The 27,266-nt window shown below is 38.4% G+C and overlaps 1 protein-coding gene across 3 annotated transcripts; it reads left to right on the top strand.

Annotated features, from left to right (window-relative positions):
• On the top strand, window positions 1-19,984 carry LRRC58 (leucine rich repeat containing 58). 3 transcript variants are annotated; one of them, XM_028110623.2, is made up of 4 exons: window positions 1-585; window positions 9,403-9,531; window positions 10,188-10,465; window positions 14,272-19,984. In XM_028110623.2, exons 1-4 carry the CDS (start codon window positions 86-88, stop codon window positions 14,385-14,387), a joined length of 1,023 nt encoding a protein of 340 aa, XP_027966424.1. In that variant the 5' UTR covers window positions 1-85; the 3' UTR covers window positions 14,388-19,984. The 3 variants fall into 3 exon arrangements, with proteins under 3 accessions (XP_027966424.1, XP_027966423.1, XP_027966426.1); XM_028110622.2 differs by having other exon boundaries at window positions 14,179-19,984; XM_028110625.2 differs by lacking the exon at window positions 14,272-19,984 and adding an exon at window positions 10,651-14,143.
• Window positions 19,985-27,266: the final 7,282 nt, after the last annotated feature.

Below are 27,266 nucleotides of genomic sequence, written 5' to 3'. Positions count from 1 at the left end.
GTTCCGGGGCGTCGCGGAGCTCCCGGCCTGTGGATCGCGCGGGGCGCTCTTCGGTTCCGGGGCCACGCGCCCCGCGGCGGCCGGGATGGAAGAGGCCGGAGCGGCGGTGGCCACGGCGGGGGAGGCCGAACTGAATTTGGCCCGCCTCAGCGTGTCTCCGGAGACTCTGGAGTTGGAGCTGGAGGCGCGGGGCGAAGAGCGGCGCGGCGCCCGTGAGGCGCTGCTCCGGCTGCTACTGCCTCATAACCGTCTGGTGTCGCTGCCGCGGGCGTTGTGCAGCGGCTTCCCGCACCTCCAGCTGTTGGACGTGAGCGGCAACGCGTTGACCGCGCTGGGGCCAGAGCTGCTCGCGCTGAGCGGCCTGCGCACGCTGCTGGCCAAGAACAACCGGCTCGGCGGGCCCGGCGCGCTGCCCAAGGGCCTGGCCCAGTCGCCGCTCTGCCGCAGCCTCCAGGTGCTCAACCTCAGCGGGAACTGCTTCCAGGAGGTGCCCGCGTCGCTGCTGGAGCTGCGCGCGCTGCAGACCCTCAGCCTGGGCGGCAACCAACTGCAGAGCATCCCGGCCGAGATCGAGAACTTGCAGAGGTGAGCGGGGCCCTGCCCCAGAGTAGGGAAGCCCCGGGCGGTGTCCAGGAGCCCCGGAGCGCTAGGCTTGGTCTTTTGTCACGTAACCAACCGTCTGCCTCCAGGCTCGCTCTTTAACTCTTTGGCAGTGATCACTGCCGGGCCATCTCTGCGAGTTGTAAGTGAAGATTCGGTACGATCGCGTGTGTGACAGCGTTTGGGACTGTGTTTGCCCTAAGTAGATTTTCGAGGCAGTTTTTCTTTTTTCTTGGGTTCCGGGGGTGGGGGGAGTGATCCCAACTGAGTAGGTACTCAAACAAATGTCAATCTGAGGTGGTCACTTCCTTGCTTTGACGTCTGTGGGGGTTTTTCATGCCTTTTAGCGTGACAGACAAGATACTCTGACCAAACCCTTGCTTTCCATTCCATTTCCTGCTGTCCTTTCTCTGTAGCAATACTAGCACTGTTTGTGAAGTTCAGTGAGTCATGCAGTTTACCAACACCTTAATGGCACTTACTAAATATGTGGTGAATGGATGCAGGGCCTCTGTTCATGTGCAGTTCCCTTTGCCTGGAATGTTGCCTGCACCTGGCAAACTCCTATTCATCCTTCAGAACCTATTGCCAGGGTTGTCTGTTTTCTTCCTTTACTGGTCCCTGGACAGTTATTGACTGAACTGTACTTCCTGTGTACCTCTTTCATCCTGCCATTGCATTTACCTTATTGATTATAATTCCTTGTTCAGAGGTCTGCCTCACCCACTAGATTATTCAGTAAATATATGTTGAATTAAATGGAGAGAGGAAGCGGAGAGGCAGGATAGCAAAAGTCTCCTAAAAGTGCTCTGCAGGGGTGTGAGAAATAGAGCAAAAGCAAGTGTATTGTCCAAAGTGAAAAAAAAAACCAAAATGTTTGTCATCTGTAAAATATTTTCACATCCTTTATTGAGTTTTCTGGGATAACAGAATATTAGAGCTAGAAAGAGGTAAGTGTAGTGAAAAGAACACTGACCTGAGAATAAGAACTCTTGGTGTCCCAGCCTTAGGCAGGTCACTTAACATATCCTGACCACAGCTTCCTAATCTGCAAAATAAGGCATTTGGACAAGATGTCCATTGACTCATCAACATATTTATGAAGTACTTACACCATGTGTCAGGCACTGTCCTAGGTACTGGGGATGCAGTGGTAAACATGGTCCTGTTTTCATGGAGTTAACCTACTAATAGGAGACATTAAACAATGAATTATAAACCTCATTTTTTAATTACAGTTTTGAAAAGTTCTATGAAGACAAATGAAGTGCCTTGAAATAACAGAGGGACCTGACTTAGTTTGGTCCTTGAACAGGTAACATTTGAATTGAGAATGGAGAATTGAGAATTTTGAAGGAAGAATAAGAATTAACTAGGCAAGGGTGGGTGGGACCAGTCTAGGTAAAAGGAACAGTGCATGTAAAAGCCGGAAGGCGAGAGGGACTGAAGGCCAACATTTTGAAAGGAGGACATTGTACTAGAGCATAGTGAGAAAGTGGCCAAGAGTGAAAGTTGGCAAATAGAAACTTGGACCAGTCCCAGGCCATGTTGGATCTTGAAGGCCATGGTAAAGTTTGGATTTTATTCTAAGTACACATAGGAAAGTTTTAAGCACATCAGCCTTGTTGCTGTGCAGCAGTGGAGTGGGGAGAGGGTGGAGAGATGAGATTTTGAGGGCTGGTTAGAAGGAGGTCATTCTAGTACAATGAGAGATGATGGTCACTTACACCTGTGTGATGCTAAGAGAGATATTAAGAAATAGAAAAGTTGGAAAGAGATTTAGACATAAAATTGACAGTCCTTGGTTCCTCCTAATTTTGAAGTTACATAATTCCAACCTTCCCATTTGAGTCTTCTTAATATACTAAGAAAAACCTAGAGCAATTATTTCCATCACATGGGGGAAAAGGTAGGCAAAAATCCTATTTATTGAGTACTTACAATGCTGTAGGCCCTGTAGTAGAGACTCTAAATATCCTTTTTAATTCTCACAATGCCTATGTGAGATGAGAGGAAGAAACTGAGGCTTTGAGAGGTTAAGTTATAAGAACCCAAAGCCAATGAGTGGTGGAACTGGATTTGATCTCTGGGATCTCTGAGTCCAGACCCAAGAATTTTCCGCTGTGACAGAATAGGGCTAGAACCTAATCCTTCTGACTTCTGTTGCATATGTGATCAGGAGGATTGGTCAAAACTCTTGACCGATTGGTAAACTCTGGTTTACCTGATTTTCTAGCCAATAAACTATGCTTTTTGGTCATTGTACCTTTGGCTCCAGTTGTGTGTGGGATCTTTGTCAGTGTTTTCATTTTTCAGTTTTATGCTCCATATCTCTTTACTGGTAAGAATCAGTAAAGATTTAGGCCATGCTTCAAATTGAAATTCTAGTTGAGTGTAGGCTAAAAGAGTCATGTAGAAATACAATCTTAGAAATAGAAACAACCTGGGCAATGGCCTGATTCACCCCCCTCCCTTTTTTTTAACAGATGAGGACACTGAGATTTAGTATCAGTCACTTGCTTGAAGCCAGATAGTGACAATGAGACTCATGTGGTTCATGTACTTTAAAAGCTTGTGGTGAGTGATAGTATTTGAAAATGATTCGATATGCGGATGTTACCTCAAGAAAACTTTCTTTATCCACAGATGTATGGTTCTTACCTTTCTGTGTTTCTCTTCCTGTTTCCTGCCTTCTTGTACAAAGCTGCCTCACTATAATTCCATCTCTCTTTAACCAACCATAATGTGGAATGAATTTATATTTTTGTTATTCTTAATGTCACTTTTTTAAAGATTTATTTATTTGACAGAGAGAAAGATAGTGAGTGAGAGAGAGCACAGGCGGGGGAGCGGCAGGCAGAGGGAGAGGGAGAAGCAGCCTCCCCACTGAGCAAGGAGCCTAATGCGGGGCTTGATCCCAGGACCCTGAGATCATGACCTGAGCTGAAGGCAGACGCTTAATGGACTGAGCACCCAGTCGCCCCTCTTAATGTCATTTTTATTTGGGTGGAGGAGCAAAACATTTTCTACTTACATCTCTAGTTAAAATTATTGGCACTAAGGGCCTCGTCTATTTTTTCAGTGGATCATTGGCCCTTGCTAGAGAAAAGGCACGCACTTCAGTATCCCTAAGGATTGGAGAATCAAGATACTTTCCAAGAAGCAAATTTAACGTTGGTGTGTTAATGCCATACAGAAAGGAAAGGAAGAATTCTGTGAATTCTGTGAATGAGTTTTCGGTTTCAGTGTTTGTCAAGCACTAAAAAATAGAATTGTTCCAAGCCCGATGAACAGAAGTGCAGTGTTGACAAAAACACATCACAAGAACTTTTAAACACTACAGTTTTGCTTAACATTCAACAGTAGTTTCTTTTCTCCTTTCAAAAGCATTTTTGGAAACAGTAGAGTGTGTTTTAGATATTTAGTTCACCCAAATAATTGAAAGGCTTTAAGTCCCTAGAACTTTGGAATTTAGTTGAGTTTCAAAGTGAGAAATAGGTCTGAAAGTGTAAATTTAATATGCTGGTTGTGTACTCTGATTAATGATACCCACAAAGAATTTATATGATTTTGAAATAGTGGGCTTAGTTATATTTTAGAACATCAGATACTTTTCTGATAAAGTCACAGTAACTACTAAGGTTTGGTATCCTTTCTGTGTACACTCCAAAGCATTGATAGAAGCAGACATTGAGTCATAACTGACAACCAGACACTAATTTCTCTCAGTTCTTGACTTAAACAAATAGAAAGGACAAGATTTAAATTTGCTGTCAGAATCACTCTTCCCTTTCTTCACCTTATTTTCTTTTCTCCATCATTGATTCTCTTGCAAATTGTTATTTATTATTTGACTATTGAAATCTTTATCAAAGGACTCCCAAGAATGCTAAATTTTTCCCCGGATAGTCTTCTCATTAAAATAGTTCCTTTTCCAGGATAATTTCTGTGATTTGGATTTCAAATGTTCTTTCTATTCTACTCTCTTTTGTTCCATTCTATTCTAGTAGCTCCCCTCTTTGAAAAAGAGAGATTTCTGAGTAACCAAGCATTAACTTATACCATATTTGGTAGATCAGAAAATCCTGCTCAGGAACTCTTTCTTTCTTTTTTAACCAGTGCTCAGGTACTTATGTGTAGGAGAATTCAGTCTTATATCCAAACAGTTGATTTTTGCTACAAGATATTCTTTGAAAGAGAAAAAAATATATCAGAATTAAAGTTGTCTGCTCACTTTTACTAAGCATTATAATTCAAAAGAGAGATGTAATCTTGGAAAGATTTGCACAATCAGAAATGGGAAAAAAGTATCAATATATTTTTAAAATGACAAAACTTTAGGGGCGCCTGGGTGGCTCAGTTGGTTAAGCGACTGGCTTCGGCTCAGGTCATGATCCTGGAGTCCCAGGATCAAGTCCCACATCGGGCTCCCTGCTCAGCGGGGAGTCTGCTTCTCCCTCTGACCCTCCCCTGTCTCATGCTCTCTCTCTCTATCTCATTCTCTCTCTCAAATAAATAAATAAAAATCTAAAAAAAAATAATAAAAAAAATAAAATGACAAAACTTTAGATTCAAGTTAGCTTTTTAAATCACTACATATCAAGGAAGTCTGAGATTATGAAATAACAGAAATTCAACAAATGAAAGAAATTGTACCTGAGAAAATACAAATAAGGTACTTTTTAAAGGACTTTAAGTATGTTTTCTAACTTCAGAAAGGTAAAGGCAGGAACTTCAATGAAACAAGAATAAGAAAGTTAAAAACCAACAATTATGAAAACCCCAGTTAGAATTCCTAGAAATGAAAAAAAAATGTAATTATGAACTCAGTGTGCTGAATAGTATACTGAAGTCAGCTGATGAATGAATCATTAAGCCAAAATATCTTACTGAGGCATTCTCCTGGAATGCAGCACAAAAAGATAATGAAATGGAGAGTACAGGGGTACCTGGGTGGCTCAGGTCGTAACCCAGAGTCCTAGGATCTAGCCCTGCTGCATCAGGCTCCCTGCTCAGCTGGACATCTGCTCCCTCTCCCTCTGCCCCCTCCCTGCTTGTGTGCTCTCTCTCTGTCTCTCTCTCTTTCTCAAATAAATAAATCTTTAAAAAAAAAAAAAGGAAATGGAGAGTATGAAAGAAAGATTTCTTTCATGTAAAATTGATCCTGAAGTTCAAACAGCTGTTTAGTAGGAATTTTAGAAAGAGAATAGAGAAAATGTAGGAAAGGCTATGTTTGATGTAATAGTAGCTGACAATTTTCCACAATTGGACTCTACCACCAGTTTTCCACAAGAGCAGTCTAAACTAATATCTTGAAACATCATAGTAAAACTTTAGAACTATAGAGAGAAAAAGACCCTAACAGCTCCTAATAAAACCGATTACCTACAAAGGAACAGTAGTAATACTGGCTGTAGTAAGATAATAGAATAGTATCTTTTTAGTGCTAGGGAAAAGTAATGTCAACCTAGAATTTTATGCCTAGCCAAGCTGTTACTCAACAGTGAAGGAAAGAGATACAAACATTAAAGACAAAGAATTCAAAGATTAACAACCGTGGGTCTTTGCAGAAAGAACATGTTAAATATATACTCCAAGAAAAATGGACTTTAAAAGAAATAGCAAGATCTTTACTAGCAGGCTTATATTTCAAAGCTTGAAAACAGGCTTATCTAGGGCCAACCTATTTTTGGGTATGAGAACTAATTTTAGTAAAATTCAGTTATAAAAAAAGAAAAATAAAAAAATAAGCTCCAGAAACAATGGTGAACAAAGAAATTGGTAAAACATATTGATGAATCTGAATAACTATTAATTGGAAATAAATTTAAATTTATTTTCAAATCAAGGTAGAACTAATTCTAAATGATATGAAGAGAAGGACAGAAAGGAGCATGGATGTGTGTTTGGGAGTGAGAGGGAGAGCAAAGGAAATTCAAGGGGTAACTACTAGCAAGATAGAAATAGCACATACAGTTCAAAATAGTAGAGGGGGAATGGGAAGAAAGGAAATTTGAATGAAACACAAAAGAGCAGAAGAGAAAGAAGATATTTAGATATACTGTGGTAATAGAAAACACAAGTCTAAACTTACAAAATCAAGTTGCATCCTGCTTATAAGAGTTACACTTAAAATAGAAATACCTCAATAAGGTAAAAGTAATAGGATAGAAGATGTACTAGCAAATCTCTACCATTTCACATCTGCACTACTCCATTAGGCTCCAGTCTAGTCATCCTACTTACACTCCTCCCATCGTACTCTCCTCTCCCCACCACTTACCAAGCTACTTTCCACACGGTAGCCACAGTGATCTTTCTAAAGTGTAAGTCAAGTTACACAACTTTGTTCAAAACCCTTCCTACTTAGAATAAAATTCAGAATCCTTACTGAGGCCCAAAAGGCCCTCTGTGATCTGGCCTTCCCATCCTACCTGTCTGACCACCACTGCCCCCCATCTACCACTCTGATGTACCCACAACTGGCAACACACCAAGCATTTTCTACCTTAGGAATTTGTACTCATTCATTTCATTCTGATCTCTGTTCACATGTCATCTAAAAGAAACCTTTCTTAACCACCCTGTCTAGAATTTCACTTCCGTAACCATCTCATTACCTCCCTTTTTAGGGAGGTAACACTTAAAGCTCTCGGACATAATACATACACATTCACTGATTTTTATTGTCTATCTCACAAGATTATAAGGTAAAGAACTTGGTCTTATTTATACTGTGCTCCCTGGAATGGTGCCTGGCACATGGTAGATGCCTGGTTCATATTTGTTAACTAGGCACTTTATGTGATGTATAATATTATTCCATTTTGAAGAGGAAAAACCTGGGGCATAACAAGAATAAGTAAATGGCTTAAGTTCTTATACTGGTGAATGGTGGTTTAAATGAAATAAATACGAACAAAAATAAAACCGACAGACAATATTGATAATGAAAAGAAATAGCTTTTAAGGCAAATGGATTCAAAGGAAAAAAAGAGAAATGTTTCATATGAGTTAAGGAGCAGTTCAGCAAGGATTTATTTGCGTTATAGCCTCTATATTTTCAGGGGAAAGAGCAAAACTTGGTAATTATAAAGGGAAGAAGGAAAACTATGGTTCTGGTAGAAGACTAACCACCAGAGCAAGAAGGCAAAATAATAGATGCTATAAAAATTTTGAATTGCAGTTAATAAGTTCAATACTAGTAGCTCCACATTCATTTTACACGTGCAAAATGTGAACAAAAAAGACCATGCTCTAGGCCACAGAAGAACAAGGTTATGCAGAACATATATTTAACAACAAAGTTCCCAACAAATTAATAAGAGAAAGCCATAAAACCTGTGAGAAAAATGGGTAAAGAATAGGAACAGGCAATTCTCTAAAGATACACAAATGACCAAAAATATATACAGAGATGCTTAATTCACTAATAACTAGAGAACTGCAAATTAACAGAATGGTATCATTTTTCACACAATCAAATAGTTAAAAAAAATTAAAGCAAACAATAATAATAAGTGTTGCCAGGGTTATATGGTAAGAAGTACTCTTAATTTGCTAATTGTGGATTTATAATTAGCTGTAGCCCTGCAGAGTAACTTGGCTTTACCTTTTTAATCCTACTCTATCTTTTAACCTTATATCCTGAAATCTTCCCCTGGAACTCTGATTTAGTGAATCTGGATGGGGCCTAGAATTTGTAGCTTTAAAAGTCTCCCAGGTAATTCTTACCCTGGAAGTTTGGGTAATAGTTTAGTAGGCTATTTTTTCCCACATTCAAAGGTGTCTTAAAAGAATGCTAGTGTCCATTGAATTAGATTTAACAGGAAGACAAAAATAACATTATAATGGAAAAAATCTGTATGTATACATTTTAATTATACGTCTTATAAGAACTGATTCTGCTACTCCCTGCAAAAATCTTTTGGAGAAAGCCTTTCTACAGTCAACACCACAAAAAGTAGCAGTACATTTTGGTGCAATATATGCTATATATGTTGTTAACTTGATGGAAAATAAGGTGACTATCTGGAGCTTTAATTTCATGATAGTCGTCATTTTTACACAATTTATTTAGATAGCTCCTGAAGAATGCTTTTGCTATAGAAAGAACAAAGAAGAAATTTAGAGTTCAGCCATGTTTTTCCATTCTTTTCAGAAAAAGATAGTGGTTTTTTCCATTGCCTAAAAGTGTACCAAATCCGTGCCTACAGCACAAAATTCAGGCTTCGTATAATCCGGCTTTTCTTCAGCCTTTTCTCTGGATTCTTCAGTAGGAACTCTGCCCTTCTGTATTAAAAGATGTGTCCATTGTCAAAAAAAAAAAAAAAAGATGTGTCCATTGTCCCATAAAAGCTCTCCCCTCCAACCTGAAGTGTCTTATTTCCTCCCAGCTGCATGGACTAACTTCATGGTCCATCTGAAGTTACAAACTTTTGCAAAGCCTTTCCCAATCCCAAGTACTGTGTCCTTTTCTTACTTCTCTGCTTTTTTTAAACTCCTCTATCATTTATGGATTGCTCTGCTTATTTTGGTATTTTAATCATGTTATACTCACTTTTGGCCTTGTTTTGTGTTTAATTATAATATGGTCTAACAATACCCTGTCTTACCTGTTTACCTGTAATATAAGCTCTCTAAAGATTGCATTATTTCTCCAGAGCCTGTATAGCATATAGCAGATCCTAAGTAAAAGATTTGCTGAATGAATAAATGAAATGTGTTTGTTGTAATAAAGACATTGGGATGTCTTGTCCAATTTTTGTTTACATTTTTGTTTTTGTTCATTTGTTTTTACAGTTTAGAGTGTTTATATCTCGGAGGAAACTTCATCAAAGAAATCCCACCAGAATTAGCAAATCTGCCTTCTCTAAGTTACTTGGTATTATGTGACAACAAAATCCAAAGTGTGCCTCCTCAGCTTTCACAGTGAGTAGTTTCAGGCAGGCTAAGTATACACAGAGATCCTTGCTTAGGAATTTTTGTCCTGCATTCATCCCACATGTTTTATATATGTAGAAGAGAATTAGGCATTCTCAAAGTAAATGATACATGAGAATTACAGTTCTGAGGTTTGCTGTGAGTTGAGTTGCTTATTTTTAACATTACTTTTAAATGTGCTGGTTTATGTCTCAAAATATTTGTTTAGCCTGTTTAATCAAAAATAGAGTAATTTGGCATCAATTTCCCCAGGTTTTATGGAATTTTACTGATTTTATATTTGATATGAAACATTCCTATCCTGATGACATAATGTGAAGGATCTTGATTTCTATTGCATTTTAAATCTTTCTTCTTATAGGTATCTGAATGATAAATCATGCTAAAAAATCTTTAAATCTAGCATTTATATTAGGCTAGCACATCAGAATACTGATTATTATTCTACGTTCTCTAAGATCCCATGGGCACATATCATCTCATGATATTTACAAGTCTACACTCTAGTCTAGTTTCAGCTCCTTTTTATTTTACCTCTGTTGGCCTTAATTGCTTATCCTCATGGGGAAATCAAGTTCTTCGCTTAGCTTTCTTGGTAGTTAGCTTGCTCGCTGCCATTGATGTTTGTACTGCATTCGTTGTAGGTTGCATTCACTTCGTTCCCTCAGTCTTCACAATAACTTGCTGACATACCTGCCTCGAGAGATCCTCAGCCTTGTTCATTTGGAAGAATTGAGTTTGCGAGGAAATCCATTAGTTGTTCGTTTTGTTAGAGATTTAACCTATGACCCTCCAACTCTCCTGGAATTAGCTGCACGGACCATTAAAATTCGAAATATTTCCTACACTCCCTACGATCTTCCTGAGAATCTTCTTAGATACTTGAGTTTAGCCAGCAATTGCCCAAACCCAAAGTGTGGAGGTAAGTTAATTCAGTGTATCTGTTTCCCACTCATTTAGCTATTTTTTATTTTGATGATCTAAGTGTTTTTAATTAGTCACCTTTCAGAGAAAGGCATTTAGCCTCTTTCTGTTTCCCTTATCCTTTCACCCTCTTACCAGTAAAGTAAGACATTTCTCCTTCCTCTCCCTTTCTTTTTTTTTTAGTGCTTTACAATTCATACAGAAGGAAAATACCCAGAAAGTCTCATCGTGTCTTGGAACTGTCACAAGATAGTAGAATAAGGCGGTAAAATAAGAGGAAACACAAAGGAAGCATAAACAGTCCTAACAGTTTAAAAAGAGTCTCCAAAATGTTTAGCCACTTTTCATATTTATTTGATGGACGTTTTCCTAGACCCACTGTTCTGAGTATCAGGTACTTTTATAGATTATGATTCAGGATGTAGGAGAATGGGCTGAATGTGCCAATTTTGGAATGTACCCTGGACTTTTATATTCTTGTAAATCCATGGTTCAAAATTTCTTGAATTTAGGGACACCTGGGTGGCTCAGTTGGTTAATCGTCTGCCTTCGGCTCAGGTCATGATCCCAGAGTCCTGGGATCGAGTCCTGCATCAGGCTTCCTGCTCAGCGGGGAGTCTGCTTCTCCCTCTGCCTGTTGCTCCCCCTGCCTGTGCTTGCATGCGCTCTCTCTCTCTCTGAGACAAATAAATAAAATCTTTAAAAAAAAAAAAGTCTTGAGTTTATAGCATTTGGAGAGAATTAAAGAAATGATAGACTGCAAGGCAGAGTAAAATAGAAATTCAAAGTACTATTGGAAATCAAAGGAGGGAAAGGATACATGTAATTAGATCTGGAAAAAATGAGCTGATTCTTAAAGTATGAGTTGGATTTTTATATGGTAAGTAAGATTGAGGATAGGAAACTTTTCAGTTGGAGAGAGCAAAATTGTAGACAAAACAGTATGGGGCACAATACTGGATGAGTAATAATTTGGCTCAAATATACAGTTAGGGAAGTACATGAGAGAAGAGTAAAAGATACATTGAGGACCAGTTATGAAGGCCTGAAGTGCCAGGGTGTGTGGGTGGGATCTGGTGACAGAAAGCAGGTCGTTTTATTTTGGCTCTCTCATAAAAGACTGCTTTTTAAAAATCCAATCTCATGGGAGTACAGAAGGGTTTTTACCGTTGTAGGAGAAATGTAGGTGCTGAGGAAATGCTACATCATGATGATCAGAGCCAGATGAGATTTTCCCTGGAACTCCCATCGTGTCTTAAAACTGTTTAAAGGTTAAAAGAGAGAAAATGATTTAAATTTTTCAAATATTAAAAAATAAAAAAGACACTCTTGGTTTAAAAAAGATGACCCTCTAGGCCATTTCTTGCCACTCACTCTTAGAAATGGAAGGTCCTGTGCTGTGCCAGATTAGAAGTGCTTAAGCTCTTCTCTGTAGCTCTCCTTTCCCAAGTTGGCTTTTTTTTTTTTTTGGAAGTTTTCTTTATTTATTTGACAGAGAGAGAATGTGCACAAGCAGGGGGAGAAGCAGGCTCCTCCTCAAGCAAGGAGCCTGATGTGGGACTTGATCCCAGGACCCTGGGATCATGACCTGAGCTGAAAGCAGACGCTTAACTGACTTTAGTCAACCACCCAGGCATCCCCCAAGTTGGCTTTAACAGTGGTGAGGGATAGCATTCACACTAGGCCTTATAGCATAATAATCTATGTCTGATCTCTTCTTTGAATTCTAAAAATGGACCTCTACAAGAATTCTCTTTTCTCTTTTAAATGCTTTTTTAATGACTTTTTTAGTATACTGATATGTTATCTTAGAAACAAATATACTTCAAAAATTATTAGTTTAAAAATCGAGATTATACAAAAATTGAACCAGTAATGTTTTCCCCCTCAGACTCATTAGCTATTGAACACTGAGTTAAGCAAAAGTAGATTTATTTTTTTTTAAGATTTACTTATTTATTTTAGAGAGAGAGCTTGAGTGTGTAAGTTGGGGGAGGGGCAGAGGGAGAGAATCTTGAAGCAGACTCCCCACTGAGCACAGAGCCCGAGGTGGGGTGGGGCATGGGCTCGATCTCACGACCCCTGAGATCACCACCTGAGCCATAACCAGAGTCGAAATCTTAACCAACGGAGCCACTTGGGTGCTCCAGCAAAAGTAAATTTATATTTTGAGAGATTTTTTGTCTTTGTAGAATCTGAGATCATAGAAATGACAAGGTAGTATTGTACTGTTTTAGCTCATGGTAACTCTATAATGCTTTATTTTATTTCTTCCTTTTAGGATGCTAACACATTTTGGGGGATTTACTATCAGTATTGATTGACCCGTTTATTGAATTTATATACTTTCCTAAATTGTTCAAAGTAACATACCATGAAATCCCCTTTTTATTTTTATTTTTTTTTTTTAAGATTTTATTTATTTGACAGAGAGAGACATAGTGAGAGAGGAAACATAAGCAGGGGGAGTGGGAGAGGGAGAAGGAGGCCTCCCGCAGAGCAGGGAGCCCGACGCGGGGCTCGATCCCAGGACCCTGGGATCATGACCTGAGCCGAAGGCAGACGCTTAACGACTGAGCCACCCAGGCGCCCCAATCCCCTTTTTAAAATATGAATTATACTGACTACAGGATCAGAAAATTAGAAAGTTAGTGGGGGGAAAAGATAAATAGAAATCATTGTTACTCCTTTGCTTGAACCACATCTTCTTAGTTTAGAGTCTTATGTGATACACATAGAGTAGTCGGTGCTGGAGGAATCTTAGAGTATAGAGGTTGAGATGGCTCTGCAGAAGGGTGACGGGACCCAGAGTTGTGGGTGTTCCAGTTATACCAAACCCTGAGCCACAGTGACCTCCGCTTTCCTCTCAGCTGTAGCTCTAGTTTTACTTAGCTGAAGGGCCCAGCTCAGGAGCACTAAATTAGGAATCAAAAAAGGTGAATACTCTTTCAGTCTACCTAACAATATATAATTATGTGAGAATCAAGTGAGATCATTCATGAAACAGCTTTGAAACCTGTAGATTTAGAGCCTGTGGAAACGTAAGATGGTATTTTGTTCCTTTTAATTTTCCCTTCCCAGTATATAAGAACAAAATACCAAAAGTGATCTCTTTTCTGCAAATTTTGTGTGTAACAACTAATCTTTTAAGATCATTAAAGGAGTTTTGTGGGTTTTTTTTAAGATTTTATTGATTTGAGAGAGAGCATGAGAGCACGAGCGGTGGGGAGGGGCAGATGGAGAGGGATAAGCAGACTCCCCCGGGATCATGACCTGAGCCGAGGGCAGTCGCTTAACCAGCTGAGCCACCCAGGCGCCCCTTGGGGGATTTTTTTAAGCTTCTTGACTGTAGGGTAGTACCAAGGAGTAGCTTGGAGGATGGTGGAAGAACTATACTAAACACTGTAATTTCTCCATCAGCCATTGTCCACTAAGTTACCCAGAGAAAACAAGCTAAGTAAACAGTATCCTTTTAATGCCAGCTCCCTTTAAGATAAATCTTATCTGGCCTTCTCTTAGTAGCCAAATTGCCATCTAGGCCTTCTAGTATTTCTGTAAATAGCTATAGAAGTAACTGTTGCTTCTACTTAAAATTCACAGAAAAGAAGACTGTATATGACTTTTCTTCAGAATGCTGGAGAAGGAGTTGAAAAATAAATGGCTCTTTGCTTTGTAATGATTATTTTGTACTTAATTCCTTCTTCTCTCCAGGAGTCTACTTTGACTGCTGTGTCAGACAAATTAAATTTGTGGACTTCTGTGGGAAGTACCGCCTCCCACTGATGCACTACTTATGCTCCCCAGAATGTTCTTCCCCTTGCAGTTCCGCCTCTCACAGCTCCACATCCCAGAGTGAATCTGACTCGGAGGACGAAGCTAGTGTTGCTGCACACAGAATGCAGAAAGTTCTTCTTGGTTGAAACGAATGCAGGGTTGTATGAAACATTAAAAGAACTGGGCAAAGGTGATTAGAAAAGAAAACAGACTTTGAAGTTCACTAGAAACCGTCACTAGAAACCATATCTTCATCTTGAATGTCCATGAAAGAGTTGGAGATGATGAAAAAGATTTTGCATTTCATCTTCCCATTCAGCAGGAATGAGTCCAGTTCCATGTTTGGATTCTTTGAATATAAATCACTCTGAATGATGGTTTCAGATTTAACTGATTGTTTGCAATTTTCACGCAAGTTTTGCATGAATCACACAGCACAATGGAGCATTCTGAAGAGCAGTGCTATAATAAACCATGAGTGGTATAACTTGTGACGAGATGAAGAAAGAAATGATCAGAGCTCTAATTATTACCAGAATTGTCCTTGGGTTTAGACTGAACACTATACCTTAACAGAATTAGCCCTCTCTTCCTGTACTGCCATTTGTCTAGATTACAGAGCTATTCAGATAAGCTCACAGATGGGTTACATAGGACCTAACCCTTTCTGACCTACTAACTGGTAAAGTAAGGGATATAACTTCTATGTGGGATTTTAAAACTCTTCATCTCTGCTCTTTTGTTCTATATGATTGCTGTTTCCTTTCTGTAATCCAGCAATGACTATTGTAGTGCCTTAATCCTAGCAAGATTTTAGAAATTTATTCATGGAATGATGCCAGAGCAGCCTATATAACCTGACATACTATGCAGAACACTTTAAAATATGCTTTAACAGAACTAGGTAAACAGCTGTATATCTGACATAAGAGCTCATGCCACCTTAACTTGAATTTTTTGTTTAAACATGAAGTGATCCCCTTGTAAGGAAATCACTTTTACACTTACTGGGAAGCAACAGTCTTGATTAATCTTTTCATTGTAAGACAGAATAATAGCTTTTGATTTAAAAATCTGTCCAGTTTCTTTTGACAGAAAAGAGATGTAAGCTTAGAAAGCTTCTTTGTATCTTGCATTAAAGGAGTGGGAAAATGATTTAAAAATTTTTAAGTCATGTCTGACTCCTTTGCCTGTGTGTACTGAACTGTAACTTTCTGTACATTTAAAAAAAAAACTAGAAAACCATTACAAGCCAAATAAAGTTGTGGGCAGCCATCATTTGTGTAAAGACTTTAAAGCAGTCTTTAAATTGTGTGAAATAGAATAATTTCCAAAACTAGTTTAACTATGGAATACTTTTTGAAAGTAATGTATTGATAACATAAGGAATTTGTTAAATATATCCCTAAAGTGTAGCAGAAAAATGTTTCACAAATTAATTGCTATTAGAAATGACCAAATTTTTATTAACTAGTTAATTTGCAATAAAAATTGAATAGTACAATTATAAGTTGATATTATAAAATATACAACACATACTAGCAGTCATTAGATAACCAATAATAAAATGATGTTTTATTGATAAATGTTACCTATACAATAATATGTAGGTCAGAAACGCATTAGAATATCAGGATCTCCCTTCTGGCTTCCTGACATTCACAACTGGGGCACACCATTTCTTAAAAGCAGATTGTTGTATAATAATAATAATGTACATATGTTAGGTTTTTGTCTTGTGTATTATTTTTTACTTTAGAAGAAAATATATTCTAGGATAGTTCAGATTTATTATGTGTTATTCATGAAACATCATGGAGTTTCATGACTGCAGTTGTGAAACGCTGCTATAGAGTGAATCCCTTCACCTTGTTATAATGTAACAATATGTTTTCCTTTTGACTCAGAAGTTTTCTATGTCTGTAGAAGTAATCTAGTATGTTTCTGCTGCCTAACAAAGTAGTACATGGGTGATTAGATCATAAAATGGAAGTAATGTAGAGTCTTTGTTCACTTCTCCATTTGAGCCACAGCAGGCTACGTATGAAATTATGAAAGATAAAGATAACTTAGGCAGTGCCTAAGTGAGAAGCCCAAAGTGTTTTGTACCTGACTTAGTTAATATCAATACATAACATATTTTCATAGAAAATAATGTATTCATAGGAAAATACCCAAATTGATAGGACCAAATTTTTCTGGCTTAAATGCCTCAGTTTACTTCCTAATCCATTACCAGCTTGGGTAATCTTCCAAGAGTTAGTCTTTTTAAAATAAATTGGTAGGTATGTAAGTACAATTAAGTACTTCCTGGCTTCCCAGAAAGAAAGTATACTAATTGATCTTTCACAGATGTAAACAGGTCCAACCAGAAACAGTTGCTGGCCTTGCTATATATGCAGATATATACCATAATATATAATAACTGTTATTCATGTACATTTCAAAATCTAAGATCAGTGTGCAACTGGCTTTAGTGACTTTTACTGAAATTTGCATTTCAGTTGTCAGTTCTTTTTTTTAATCTTTGACCTAAACTTTTATAAGAGCTGCTAATAATTTCTAAGATTTTCCCTGTTTCTCTTCTCTACCTTCCCTTTTTTTTTTTTTATAACTGGTGATTGTAGAAATTAGCCAGAAGATGAGATAGAAGGGACTTGATAATTTAGAAACCAGGTAATCAACTCCTAAATCATGTCGCTGACTATGTATTTGAAATGATAGTCTATCTCTTTAGTTGCTAAGTCATATGTTTGTGTTTAAACTAGTTAATAAACTTTATTTTTGAGACTTAAGAATCTACACTAATTTTCATAATGAAATAAGTTTTTGATATTGCTCCAGTTGGACAATTTCAGTGACCAGAACTTCTCTGGGTAAAACTACTTAACCCACAGCATTAATGTGTTTAGAATGGAATTCTTCAGTGTTAATATTTGAAATGGAAATGGGTACATTGAACATTCTTAGTAATCTTTGTTCCTAGAATCCAATTCTCAGTGTCACCAACTCAGTTTGAATAGTCCTAGGAGTTTAGGAAATAAGATTAGCTGATACAATATTTTGCTTCCATGGTGCCAGGGATTGGCCGACCTAAGGACAAGCTAGTCAAGGTGTTTAGGATTCCTTGTATTTGAATACCAGAGGTAGATCTGAAGGTTAGTTCATATTTCACTTCTAAATGTGTGCCAGAGGAGTCTCTTATTCTGAAATTCTTACATCTGGAACTTTAAATTACCAAACGTACAAGTAAAGATGCATTGTAAATTGTACCTCAAATTCGAGAAATTTTTATGTCAGTGTAAATAAAAGTTAAAGACAGTCCATACTAGTGCAGTGTAATACTGCAGACCAATTCTACCAAACATCGTAAATACCAATTTAACCAAAGGAAGAGAAGGAAAAGGCTGATTGCTGGAGTATTAAATGAAAGAAATCTTTAAAAATAACAAAGGGCAGGGAAGAGGAGTCACCAGACACCCAGGGATATCCCTGAGCTAAGAAAGTTCTTTAAAGTAATAGTGAATTGTTTTAAAATCCTGAGGCCTGTTTGCCATCTGAAAGCCTTTATCACTAAATTTCTTTGGTTTCTGCTACTGGAAGATTATCCACATCCCTCCATAATGATGGGCCAGCGAATAAATAGGATTTTCTTACAGCCAACCTTGCTCTTTCCAAAGGGAGAAATTAATACCTCATTCACCTGGAATTTGTGGTACAGCGTTGGTTAATGTTTACCTTGTCACTATGTAAAAAAGAAAAAAATATTAAGCAAATAATTAGTGCAAATAAAGTTTGATCTTTTAAAGCATTTTAGCAGTATTTATTTGTATAAAAAGTTATTCTACATAAGACCCTTTGTAGGCAAAACAGTTATAGAATGTGTATATAATTAGTTAAGCTTCATTTATCTAGAAATACCTAATTTTTACTTAAATGATCCCCTCTCTTCTTACCCAAAGTAGATATTTTATTATGTTAGTGTAAATATTACTCCCTCTTTAGTCCAAAATAATCAGCTTTTAAGTTGTGCTGGATGTTAACAGGAAAGGCTGATGTGCATGTTTTTAGGCAACATGATCTGGGATGCATAGTTCCGATTCCCTCTGTATAGAAAAGTACTTGACTGTCACTGTTTCTGTATTAAGCACTCTTCTCTTATAACATTAATTTGATAAATTTAATAGCATCCACTTTTGTATTTTCATGATAGTCGTGATCTTTTTAAAGGCAGCAGTATCTTCATTTATTCTCAGAAAGGTGTGCCTTAAAACCTCCACTGTAGACCCAAAGTCTGGGGAACTGTGTCATTTAGTAAGTTGTTTGTGACGGGTAATGACCCTTTGCATTTGACTCTAGGGAGAAAGAATGTGAGTGACCTGAGGGATTCCTTCCCCTAAAACAGGGCCTAATGTCTATGAGTCTAGGGCTTTTGTAGAGGGAATCCCAATCATGCATACTATCAGAGAAGGTCAAGCCATAAGGATCAGAGTCCCCTGAGATAAAATCAGTGAGAAGGTATATTCTTTTTTATATTATAAAGAAAATGTATCTGCTACCACTAAGGGATGACAGCCGTTCCCAACCAACTTCATATTAATAGCATGACATAAAGATACTATTGCTGTGAGGCCTAGGATATTTTGTGAGTGGTTTCTTTGTAACACTAGCCTGCAAGGGGCTATGTTTTAACATTTTACTTGTAAATATCTCCATTTTTTCTATCATTCCTTGGTCCATATTTGCTAAGAATTGATGTAGAAAATAATAGTTCACTAACAACAAACATTGAACAGTCACAGGGTAATACTGATTTGGGTGCTACTAGACTTTTACCTCAGATTTGTCAGTCTCAATTTATCCTAAGGTATAGTATACAATCTAGTAAATATTAAAATTTATGAGTTTAATGGAGGTTATGTATATACCGTTGTACCAGAAAGCCATGGTTAGATTAAGTGCATTTACCAGAACTTACTTTCTTTGGCTGTGAATAAATTGGATAAAACTGTTTTATTCCGAGTGTGGTTAGAAGAAATTGGGATAAGATTGAAAGTGCTATTGCTGGTACAAAAATATTACTAAATTGGTTAATTCTTATGTCTACAACTGATGTTTTAAGAGAATCCTTTCTTAAACGGTTGGCATTGATGTATGTTATTGAAAAGGAATATTCACTTCAACAATCACTTTACAACAGTACAATCAAGGAGAGCCCTGTGTGCCTGTAATTGGTGTTTGTTGCATTTCTGAGCCCACTTGTTTTCATGAGAAACAAAAATATTATGGGAGAAATATTTTAAGTTACCAGTATTTTAACTTTTTATAAAGTTTGGGACTTTAAAGTATTGACAAAGGATATTAAAAATATATGTACTTTTACTTTAGTCAAATTACTAAATTTCATTGTCTTATTCCTTAGTTTTATGTATTTGAAGTCTTGTGAATTAGGAATATCTATATAAGTATCTAGATACTTAAAACTTAATGATAACAATAAATGTAATTCAATGTGACTCAACAATTAAATTTTCTTTTCAGGACAAGAAATACTTAAGTGCATCAAATTTATATATTACTTTGTAATGGTAAATGCTCTAAAAAAATATTTAAGCTACTTCAATTCTATACCTCCTTTTTTCCCACAGGACACACAAGAAAATGTGATGTTATATTAACCCTCTGTGTGAATTTTGCCTTATTAAACATTGTGCCTTATTTTATTAAAAGTGCTTTCTTGGAATTTGAGTCTGTATTCTGAAAAGTAACAGTATTTTAACTGAATTGAATTTACTTTAAGAAAATCTAAAATCCTTAAAATGTTGGTATTGGCCTGATTACTTGCTGTACCACTGCTCATCTGTTTGAATTTCTTCAATACATGAATACATACATTAGGCATGCATTAGCCTTTACTGTCTTGCTAGATTCAAAGGGTAAAAGATGAATTAGACTAGGTCCCTTTCTACCATAGTTTCTTCTGCTTCCACAGTCTTAACAGACTTATGGATGCATGCTCAAGTAAGAAGTTGGTGAGGTCATTTTGCTAATGAAGGTCAGGTACTTAATTGTGTTTAATCTGGAATCAAACAGCTGTAACACAGAGTCGTACTGACTGAGCACATTAATATAGTACTTAGTATTATTCTTTAATGCCATTATGTTGGTGACCCTATAACACCTGACATTCTTCTAGATTCCAAAATTTGGAAGAATTGTGGCTGGTTGTGAGTTGAGTGAGGTAAGCAGAATAGGTAGGAAAGACACACTGCAAAACAGGTCGTGTTTCAAATTTGCTGACAGGGAAAAAGCGTAACACTTCCCTGGTTAGTATATAGGAGGACTCCTTGGTGCAGAGAGGCTCAGAAATAGAAGGGCACAAGAGAAAAACATCAGGTGTAACTCTGATCTCTTTCCTGTCTTGAGGATAAAGCTCCCTAACCTGCCCAGTTGGGGATGTTCTTAGAATAAGTGTCAGACGAAAATTTTTCTTTAATGGCTTCTCTAATTGTAGATACCAAATAGGAAGCCCGAACACCCCGGGGGACGGTGAGACTCAGACGTGTCCTATCCGTCACAGCGGTCACTGTCCACTTCATAAGCAATTCCTTCAGCGTTCTCGAGAATGTTAGAGCTAGAAGAAACTTTCAAGGTCTGAAATTAACTCACTTGTTTGAGATGAAAAAATTTAAGCTCAGAGAGACTTGCCCAGGATTCCAAACGTCTGAGTCCTGAATGCTATAGCCTCTGGATTCCCACCTCACTCTCACCCACTGTAGCGTCCTGCTTGCTTGCTTTAATAATGTGTTCTGTGACAAATCAGTAACAGTATTAGTACTGCATTTTAACTTGGCAATCAGCACCAAAGTGGTGCTCTCTGCATTACCTCTCAGCGTATTCAGAATTTTAGAGCTGGCAGGAAACTGGAGATAGGAGTAAATATCTGGGTAGCTTGTTACTGTTTACAAAGCACATTCAAGAACCTACTTCATTTAATCCTCATGACAATTGAGTTAGGACTAGATTTGGTAAAGTTTGTCGGTATGTTTTCCCTCTTCTGAGTTTAAAATTAATAAATTGACATAGACTTGAGAGAGGGATCTAAATACCAGCTTTATCATAATTGGGCTTCTTATATTCTCCTTAAATTGAATGTAACCAACGAAAACCACAGACTTCTCCTGCAGGGGCTGTGCACCCCTGGGTGGCATTCCACAAGGCTGACCATAACACACCGTAGGTCCAAAGGAGGTCAGGTCAAATTGTAAACCCTGTAGTGCTGCCCAAAAGAGAAAGCTGGAACAATTATCTTCAGACTTTGGCCATCTGAGGAGATGAATTAGTCTTTCTCCCACAGGGAGGAAGAAGATGCTAGAAAGCTTTCTTCTGGGCAGCTGTTCCTCATTCTGGTTGCACATTAGAATCATCATGGGGGCTTTCAAACAAATGCACGGATCCCCATCTCCAGACCAACTGAAACCTGATCTCTAGAGATGGAGTTTGGGCATCAATAGTTGTGGAAGCTCCCAAGTTGTAGGTGACTCAGTCGCCCAGCAAAGATGATAATTCTCAAGTGAAAGTCCCATCATGGTAACTTGATGTCAGTGGACTGGTTTTTAACAGATGAAGAAATGGGCCCAAAGTGATGAAGTGAGGTGCCCAAGTTCTCTTAGATAAATAGTGACAGAGCCGGGGCTAGAATCCATTGTGTGTGTGTGTGTGTGTGTGTGTGTGTGTGTGTGTTTTAATTGAACATTTACTTTAGACCAGGCACTGACTGCTAATCTAATGTTCTTTGCTTCTCCTTCTCAGTCACTTTCTTTTCTGAACTGAAAGTGCTTGGAGGATATAAGACGGTATGTTCAAGTAGATTGGTCATATTGAAGCCAGCTTCGACTACATCAGAATGTCTGCTGAATCATGGAACACAAAAGCAGCAAACAGATCAACTTTATCAGAAAAATTCATCGAAGTATGGCTTGGTCACATATTTCAGGTTACAGCCACAAGGCAAGAGATAACCTTTCCATGGGTGAGGAAAAACTTAGCAAGTTGTGTACTGCTTCTTTTGACCACAGATAAACACCTGGCTAACATCCTAAGCAGCAGTGAGGAACAGGTTGACATTACCAGGAAAGATAAGAAAATGTAGACATCTGCCCAGAGGAAAACACTATAGGCAACCCATAAACATAGATTCCATGTTAGGAAAGTAAGTTCAACTCAACTACACATTTTTATAAGCACTATGCACAATTTCAACTGCAGTTTCTTTTAGATCTAGCTATGAGACCGTATGATTATTTTACTGCTTAAATCGGAATAATAAGGCACTCTTAAGATCTTTGTAAATATGGAAGATTTAAATGGAAAAGTAAACTTATTCATGAAGCCATGGAAACTCATGGAAAAGAAAATATTCTTAAAATGTTATTATGAGTATTTTCTTCCTACAAATAAAGACTGGGTATAAAATGTTGCTTTGGGTGTTTTAAAAGCTGAGCTAAAAAAAAAAAAAGCTGAACTAAATAAACATGAAATAAGTTTAACTTGGAAATTAAGCTTATGTTATAGCTATAAAGCTACAATTTTAGAAGTTTGTCATTGTTAATTTTAACCTCTGGTAACCTTGACAGTGGTCTCCGAGGCTCTTCCTGATTTTAAGTCCACAGTTATCTGTGCTTAAAACTCCTTTCTGTTTTGGTAGCTCTCAAATATTTGTAAGTTCTTGCATCACTCCCTAGACCCTTTTGAATCATCTCTGTTTAGGTCTTTTCATCTTTCCTCCTAGGCCAATGCACATGCAGCCAGAGGCAGAGGTAGTAATGAGAACTTGACCCCTGAATCTGGCAATTAAAATTCTACCCTTTATGTAACTTAACAAGGGTTTGTTGTAGTGGATGACATGTCAATGGGCAGCTTGGAAACAACCTTTTTTATTTCTGCAGAGGGCAGCATGTCATACAAAAAAGGCATGTGTGCAACTGACTCATGGATAAGAAGGAATCAGAGGAATACCAGGCGCATATGACTTAGGCTGTGGCATAAATTATAATTAATTTTTAGCTCTGGCTTGCTCTAGGAATTTCTCTCTGGTTCTAAGTAATGGCAGAACCAAAGATGTAGCAGTGAGAGTGTGAGAATTCACCATCACACCACTTTACACAAGAGGACAATTCAACTCTCAGGGTGAGAACCCAGCTTATCTTTAAATACCTCAGAGAAGATTTTACTTCTTTAGCAATTGTGAAGCTTAACAACCTTAGAGGAAGTATTCCTTAAGGTTCTTGTGATGTGTACTGGCCAGATTAGATATGGAGGTGACTTTTAAATCATGTCAGCATAGGGGCAGAGGGACACTAATCATACACGTCTGTAAGTGTGTGTGCATGCGTGTATGCACATACAGGCACCCGTGTACATGCACGCTACCCATGATGCAGTTTTTGTACCTCTGGCTCCAAAATGTCACTGCTTCCTTCCTCTCAGCACTTTTTTCTGTCCTTTCTTCCAATCCAAAATTCCTCCCACTGCTCTAAAAGCCAGTGAGTCACCCTTCCAACAGTCCCTACCTTGTGTTTGTGCAACACCTATTAGGAAGAGAAAAATGAGAAAACAACAAGATCACAGCTCTATCCAGTTGAGACATAAGTCCAATAATATAAGAACTAGACATCAAGCTGTGGTAAGCTGAGAAAAGAGAATTCTTCACAGTGAAGTTTTCAACATTGACACTAAGAAGCCGCCAGACTAGTGTAAGTACAGGAATTGATGTATCTAGGAGGAGGAAAACAGGACAAGATGCTTCCAGACCACTCCTGGCTGAGTGTTTCATGGATGCCCCAGTAAGGAAGGTTGAATCACAGTGAAGTTATGTAATATTATTTGTAAGTTGCTACATACATGTATGTACATGTTAATTGTTGTAAACTTATCCCGAAGAGAAGATTCACTCTTTTACATTATTTTTGGTTATCCTTATGAATTCTCAGGTATTATCATCTCTTCAAGGTGCTGTTAAGGAGAAGAACTTGAGGGGCGCCTGGGTGGTTCAGTTGGTTAAGCAACTGCCTCTGGCTCAGGTCATGATCCTGGAGTCCTGGGATTGAGTCCCGCATCGGGCTCCCTGCTCAGCGGCGAGTCTGCTTCTCCCTCTGACCCTCTCCCCTCTCATGCTGTCTCTCATTCTCTCTCTGTGTGTCAAAGAAATAAATAAATAAAATCTTAAAAAAAAAAGGAGAGGCACTTGAATTGGGTCAAATCAGTATTTATATTCAGATAAGCCCAAATCCTTGTACAATCCTACATGCACATACACACACAGGCACGCATGCAAATATACACATCTGCACACCCAAAGATTGAAGTTTGATCACTGGATGCAGAGAGCAAAATGTGTCTGTCACATTCACCTGACCATGTGGCCCAGAGAGGAATAAATGAGCTGCTAGGTGATCCTGCAGGCAGTGCTGGGCTTACTGTGTGATAGGATTGGTTTTGTTTTTTTTTTTCCATCCTTTGGAAGATGCAATGCCAAAGCCATCATTACAGCAAATCTACCAAGAAGTAGATTTGACATAAAGCAGATGTTTCTTTCCTCAGAGCAGGATTTGAAGGGATCTGCTTATCATTAATAAGCCTATTACCCTAATAAGGGTCATTTTCCTGTGTGTGCCCTTTAGCCCCAGATAGCTAGCATTGAATCTCTTTTCTTTATGCAACCGTACATAAGGGCAAGATTAGGCAATCCTTCATATACTAACAGATCCAGAAATATGGGCCCATGGGTGCATGCCTCATAAAATTAGGCAGTTAGGGAAGTAAAAAGGTCGTTAGATGCACACACTGATTTAAGGAAATCCCTTGGTACTAAGAACCAGTCTTCAAAAGATAGCTGCATCACTAAAGGTTTTTGGCACTGGTGTCTTGCTTTCCTTCCTTTTCTTCCTCTTCATTCTCTGATTCCCCTGTCCCTCCTTTTCTTCCTCTCATTTTTCCTTCTCCACCTTCATTATAACAATGATGTGTAGGTCACAGAGTTAGACATGGAGGTCAAGAGGAACTCATGCCGTCTAAGAGCTTACTAAGTAATTGAGGACCAGAACACCAAGAAGATGGCAGTTTGAGTACAGTTGCTCTCTCTCCAACTAGCAACTGTAATCTTTTGTCAAAGGGCAGCTAAGACCTACGGGTGTATGAATAAATGTGAGGCTGTGGGCACTGTATGAGTTCTGGAGGGGAGGGAGGGTGCCGGGATTCCCCCATCCAAGACGACAAGACAGACCATCATTGGAAGTGCTCAGGACAAAAACAAACCAATAAATCCGGGAGAAACTTGGCTCTCTAAGATCTTCTGGATCCTAAGGTTAAAAGTTGATTTCAGCCCTACATGGATGTTTGGCTTTTTTCTGGTCCCCAAAAGACAAGAAGGAACTGAACGGTGAGCTGTCTTTCCTGCCCCTGAGGCTGAGAGAATCCATAAAGACAGGGAGAAAGGTATCTTCCTCCCCGTCTCAGTAAACGTCTTATGAACAGTTTATCTCTATACAATGAGCTCAAAGAGAGAAAACGCACATCCACCCTATCTATGATGGCTGCTTCTTAAGATCCTCCACAACCAGATCTGAGCCCCACTGAGTCAACAAAGGAAATAACAATATAACCAAAGAGACTCAGTAGCAGAGAGGAAGATCAATCAGAACAGACAAAAGAAATACCAAGAAGATACACGTGCAAGAAGAAAGAAAAACCTGTGGCACTAAGAAGAGAGAGAGAAAGAGAGAGAAGAGAGGGAGGGAGCCAGAGGGGAGGAAGAAAAGGAGGGAGGGAGGCAATGGGAAATGGAAGAAAAAAAGAAAAGATTTTTTAACAATACTGTGCCTAAATGAAAGGAGAGAATGATTTCCGTTGAGACCTAAATTAGTGGGCTAGAAGGTCAAATGGAGAAAATATCTCAAAGCACAGAGCAAAGATAAAAAGTGACTGAAATCGTGAGAGAGAAGATGAGAGATTTGAGGATAGATCCCAGAGACTTAATATATAATCTAGGAAATCTGGATGGAGAAAAAGGTACATATGGAGGAATAATTAAACATGTAAAAGGAGAAATTTTTCTTAGACCAAGAAATACCTGAGTCTAGAGATTGAATGGAATCTGCAAGTTCCAGGCTGAACTGATGAAAACACACACACACACACACACACACACACACACACACACACACACACACACACACAGGAACATCCTGGTAAAATGTTTGAACTCTAGGGGGACAATTTTTTTTATAAGCTTCCACATAGAAAGTTGCCTTATGATAAAGAAAACATAATCAGACCTCTCCTCCACCTCACCAGCAGCTAAGTGAATGGAATAACATCTGCAGACTTCCGATAGCAAAGGACTGCGCCTCCAGAACTCCATGACCAGCCAAGACCTAATTCAGTTGCCACAGTGAAAGAAACTCGCAGATATGTAAGACGACAGGGAGTAACACCCATATTTTCCCACTAAAAATCCTTAAGAAGAGGCTCTAACCAGATAAAAGAGTCCAAGAAGATAAAGAAGGAAGGAAATGGTAGTAACAAAATTTAAAATAAATAGATCAATATAAAGACAGATCTAGATATATAAAATATATCTATGTAGATAATCATAGGCTAAGCAATGTGTAAACTGTTAAAAAACAAAGACCAGCTTTGAAAATCCCCTGAGCAGACAAAACCAGGTTAATCATACAAACAAAGGTTAATTTAGCTTATTTTGCAACACTAACTTGACCTGGGTCATTTCTTGCTTATGCCTCTGGAAATCATAAGCAAAACTTGAACTGTTTGTCAGGGTGGATTAACCACGGATCAATTCCATATCATGTAAGAAGATTCTGGGGACGCCTGGGTGGCTTAGTTGGTTGGGCGTCTGCCTTTGGCTCAGGTCATGATCCCAGGGTCATGCGATTGAGCCCCGCATCGGGCTCCCTGCTCAGCGGGGACCTGCTTCTCTCTCTCCCCCTGCCCCTTCCCCTGCT

This window comes from Eumetopias jubatus, unplaced genomic scaffold (assembly GCF_037043125.1).
Source record: "Eumetopias jubatus isolate StellerSeaLion01/CBP00866 unplaced genomic scaffold, mEumJub1_p1.0 scaffold_1, whole genome shotgun sequence".
Lineage (NCBI taxonomy): Eukaryota > Metazoa > Chordata > Mammalia > Carnivora > Otariidae > Eumetopias > Eumetopias jubatus.
The sequence above is the reverse complement of the archived record's forward strand: the minus strand, read 5'-3'. Positions and strand labels throughout refer to the sequence as shown.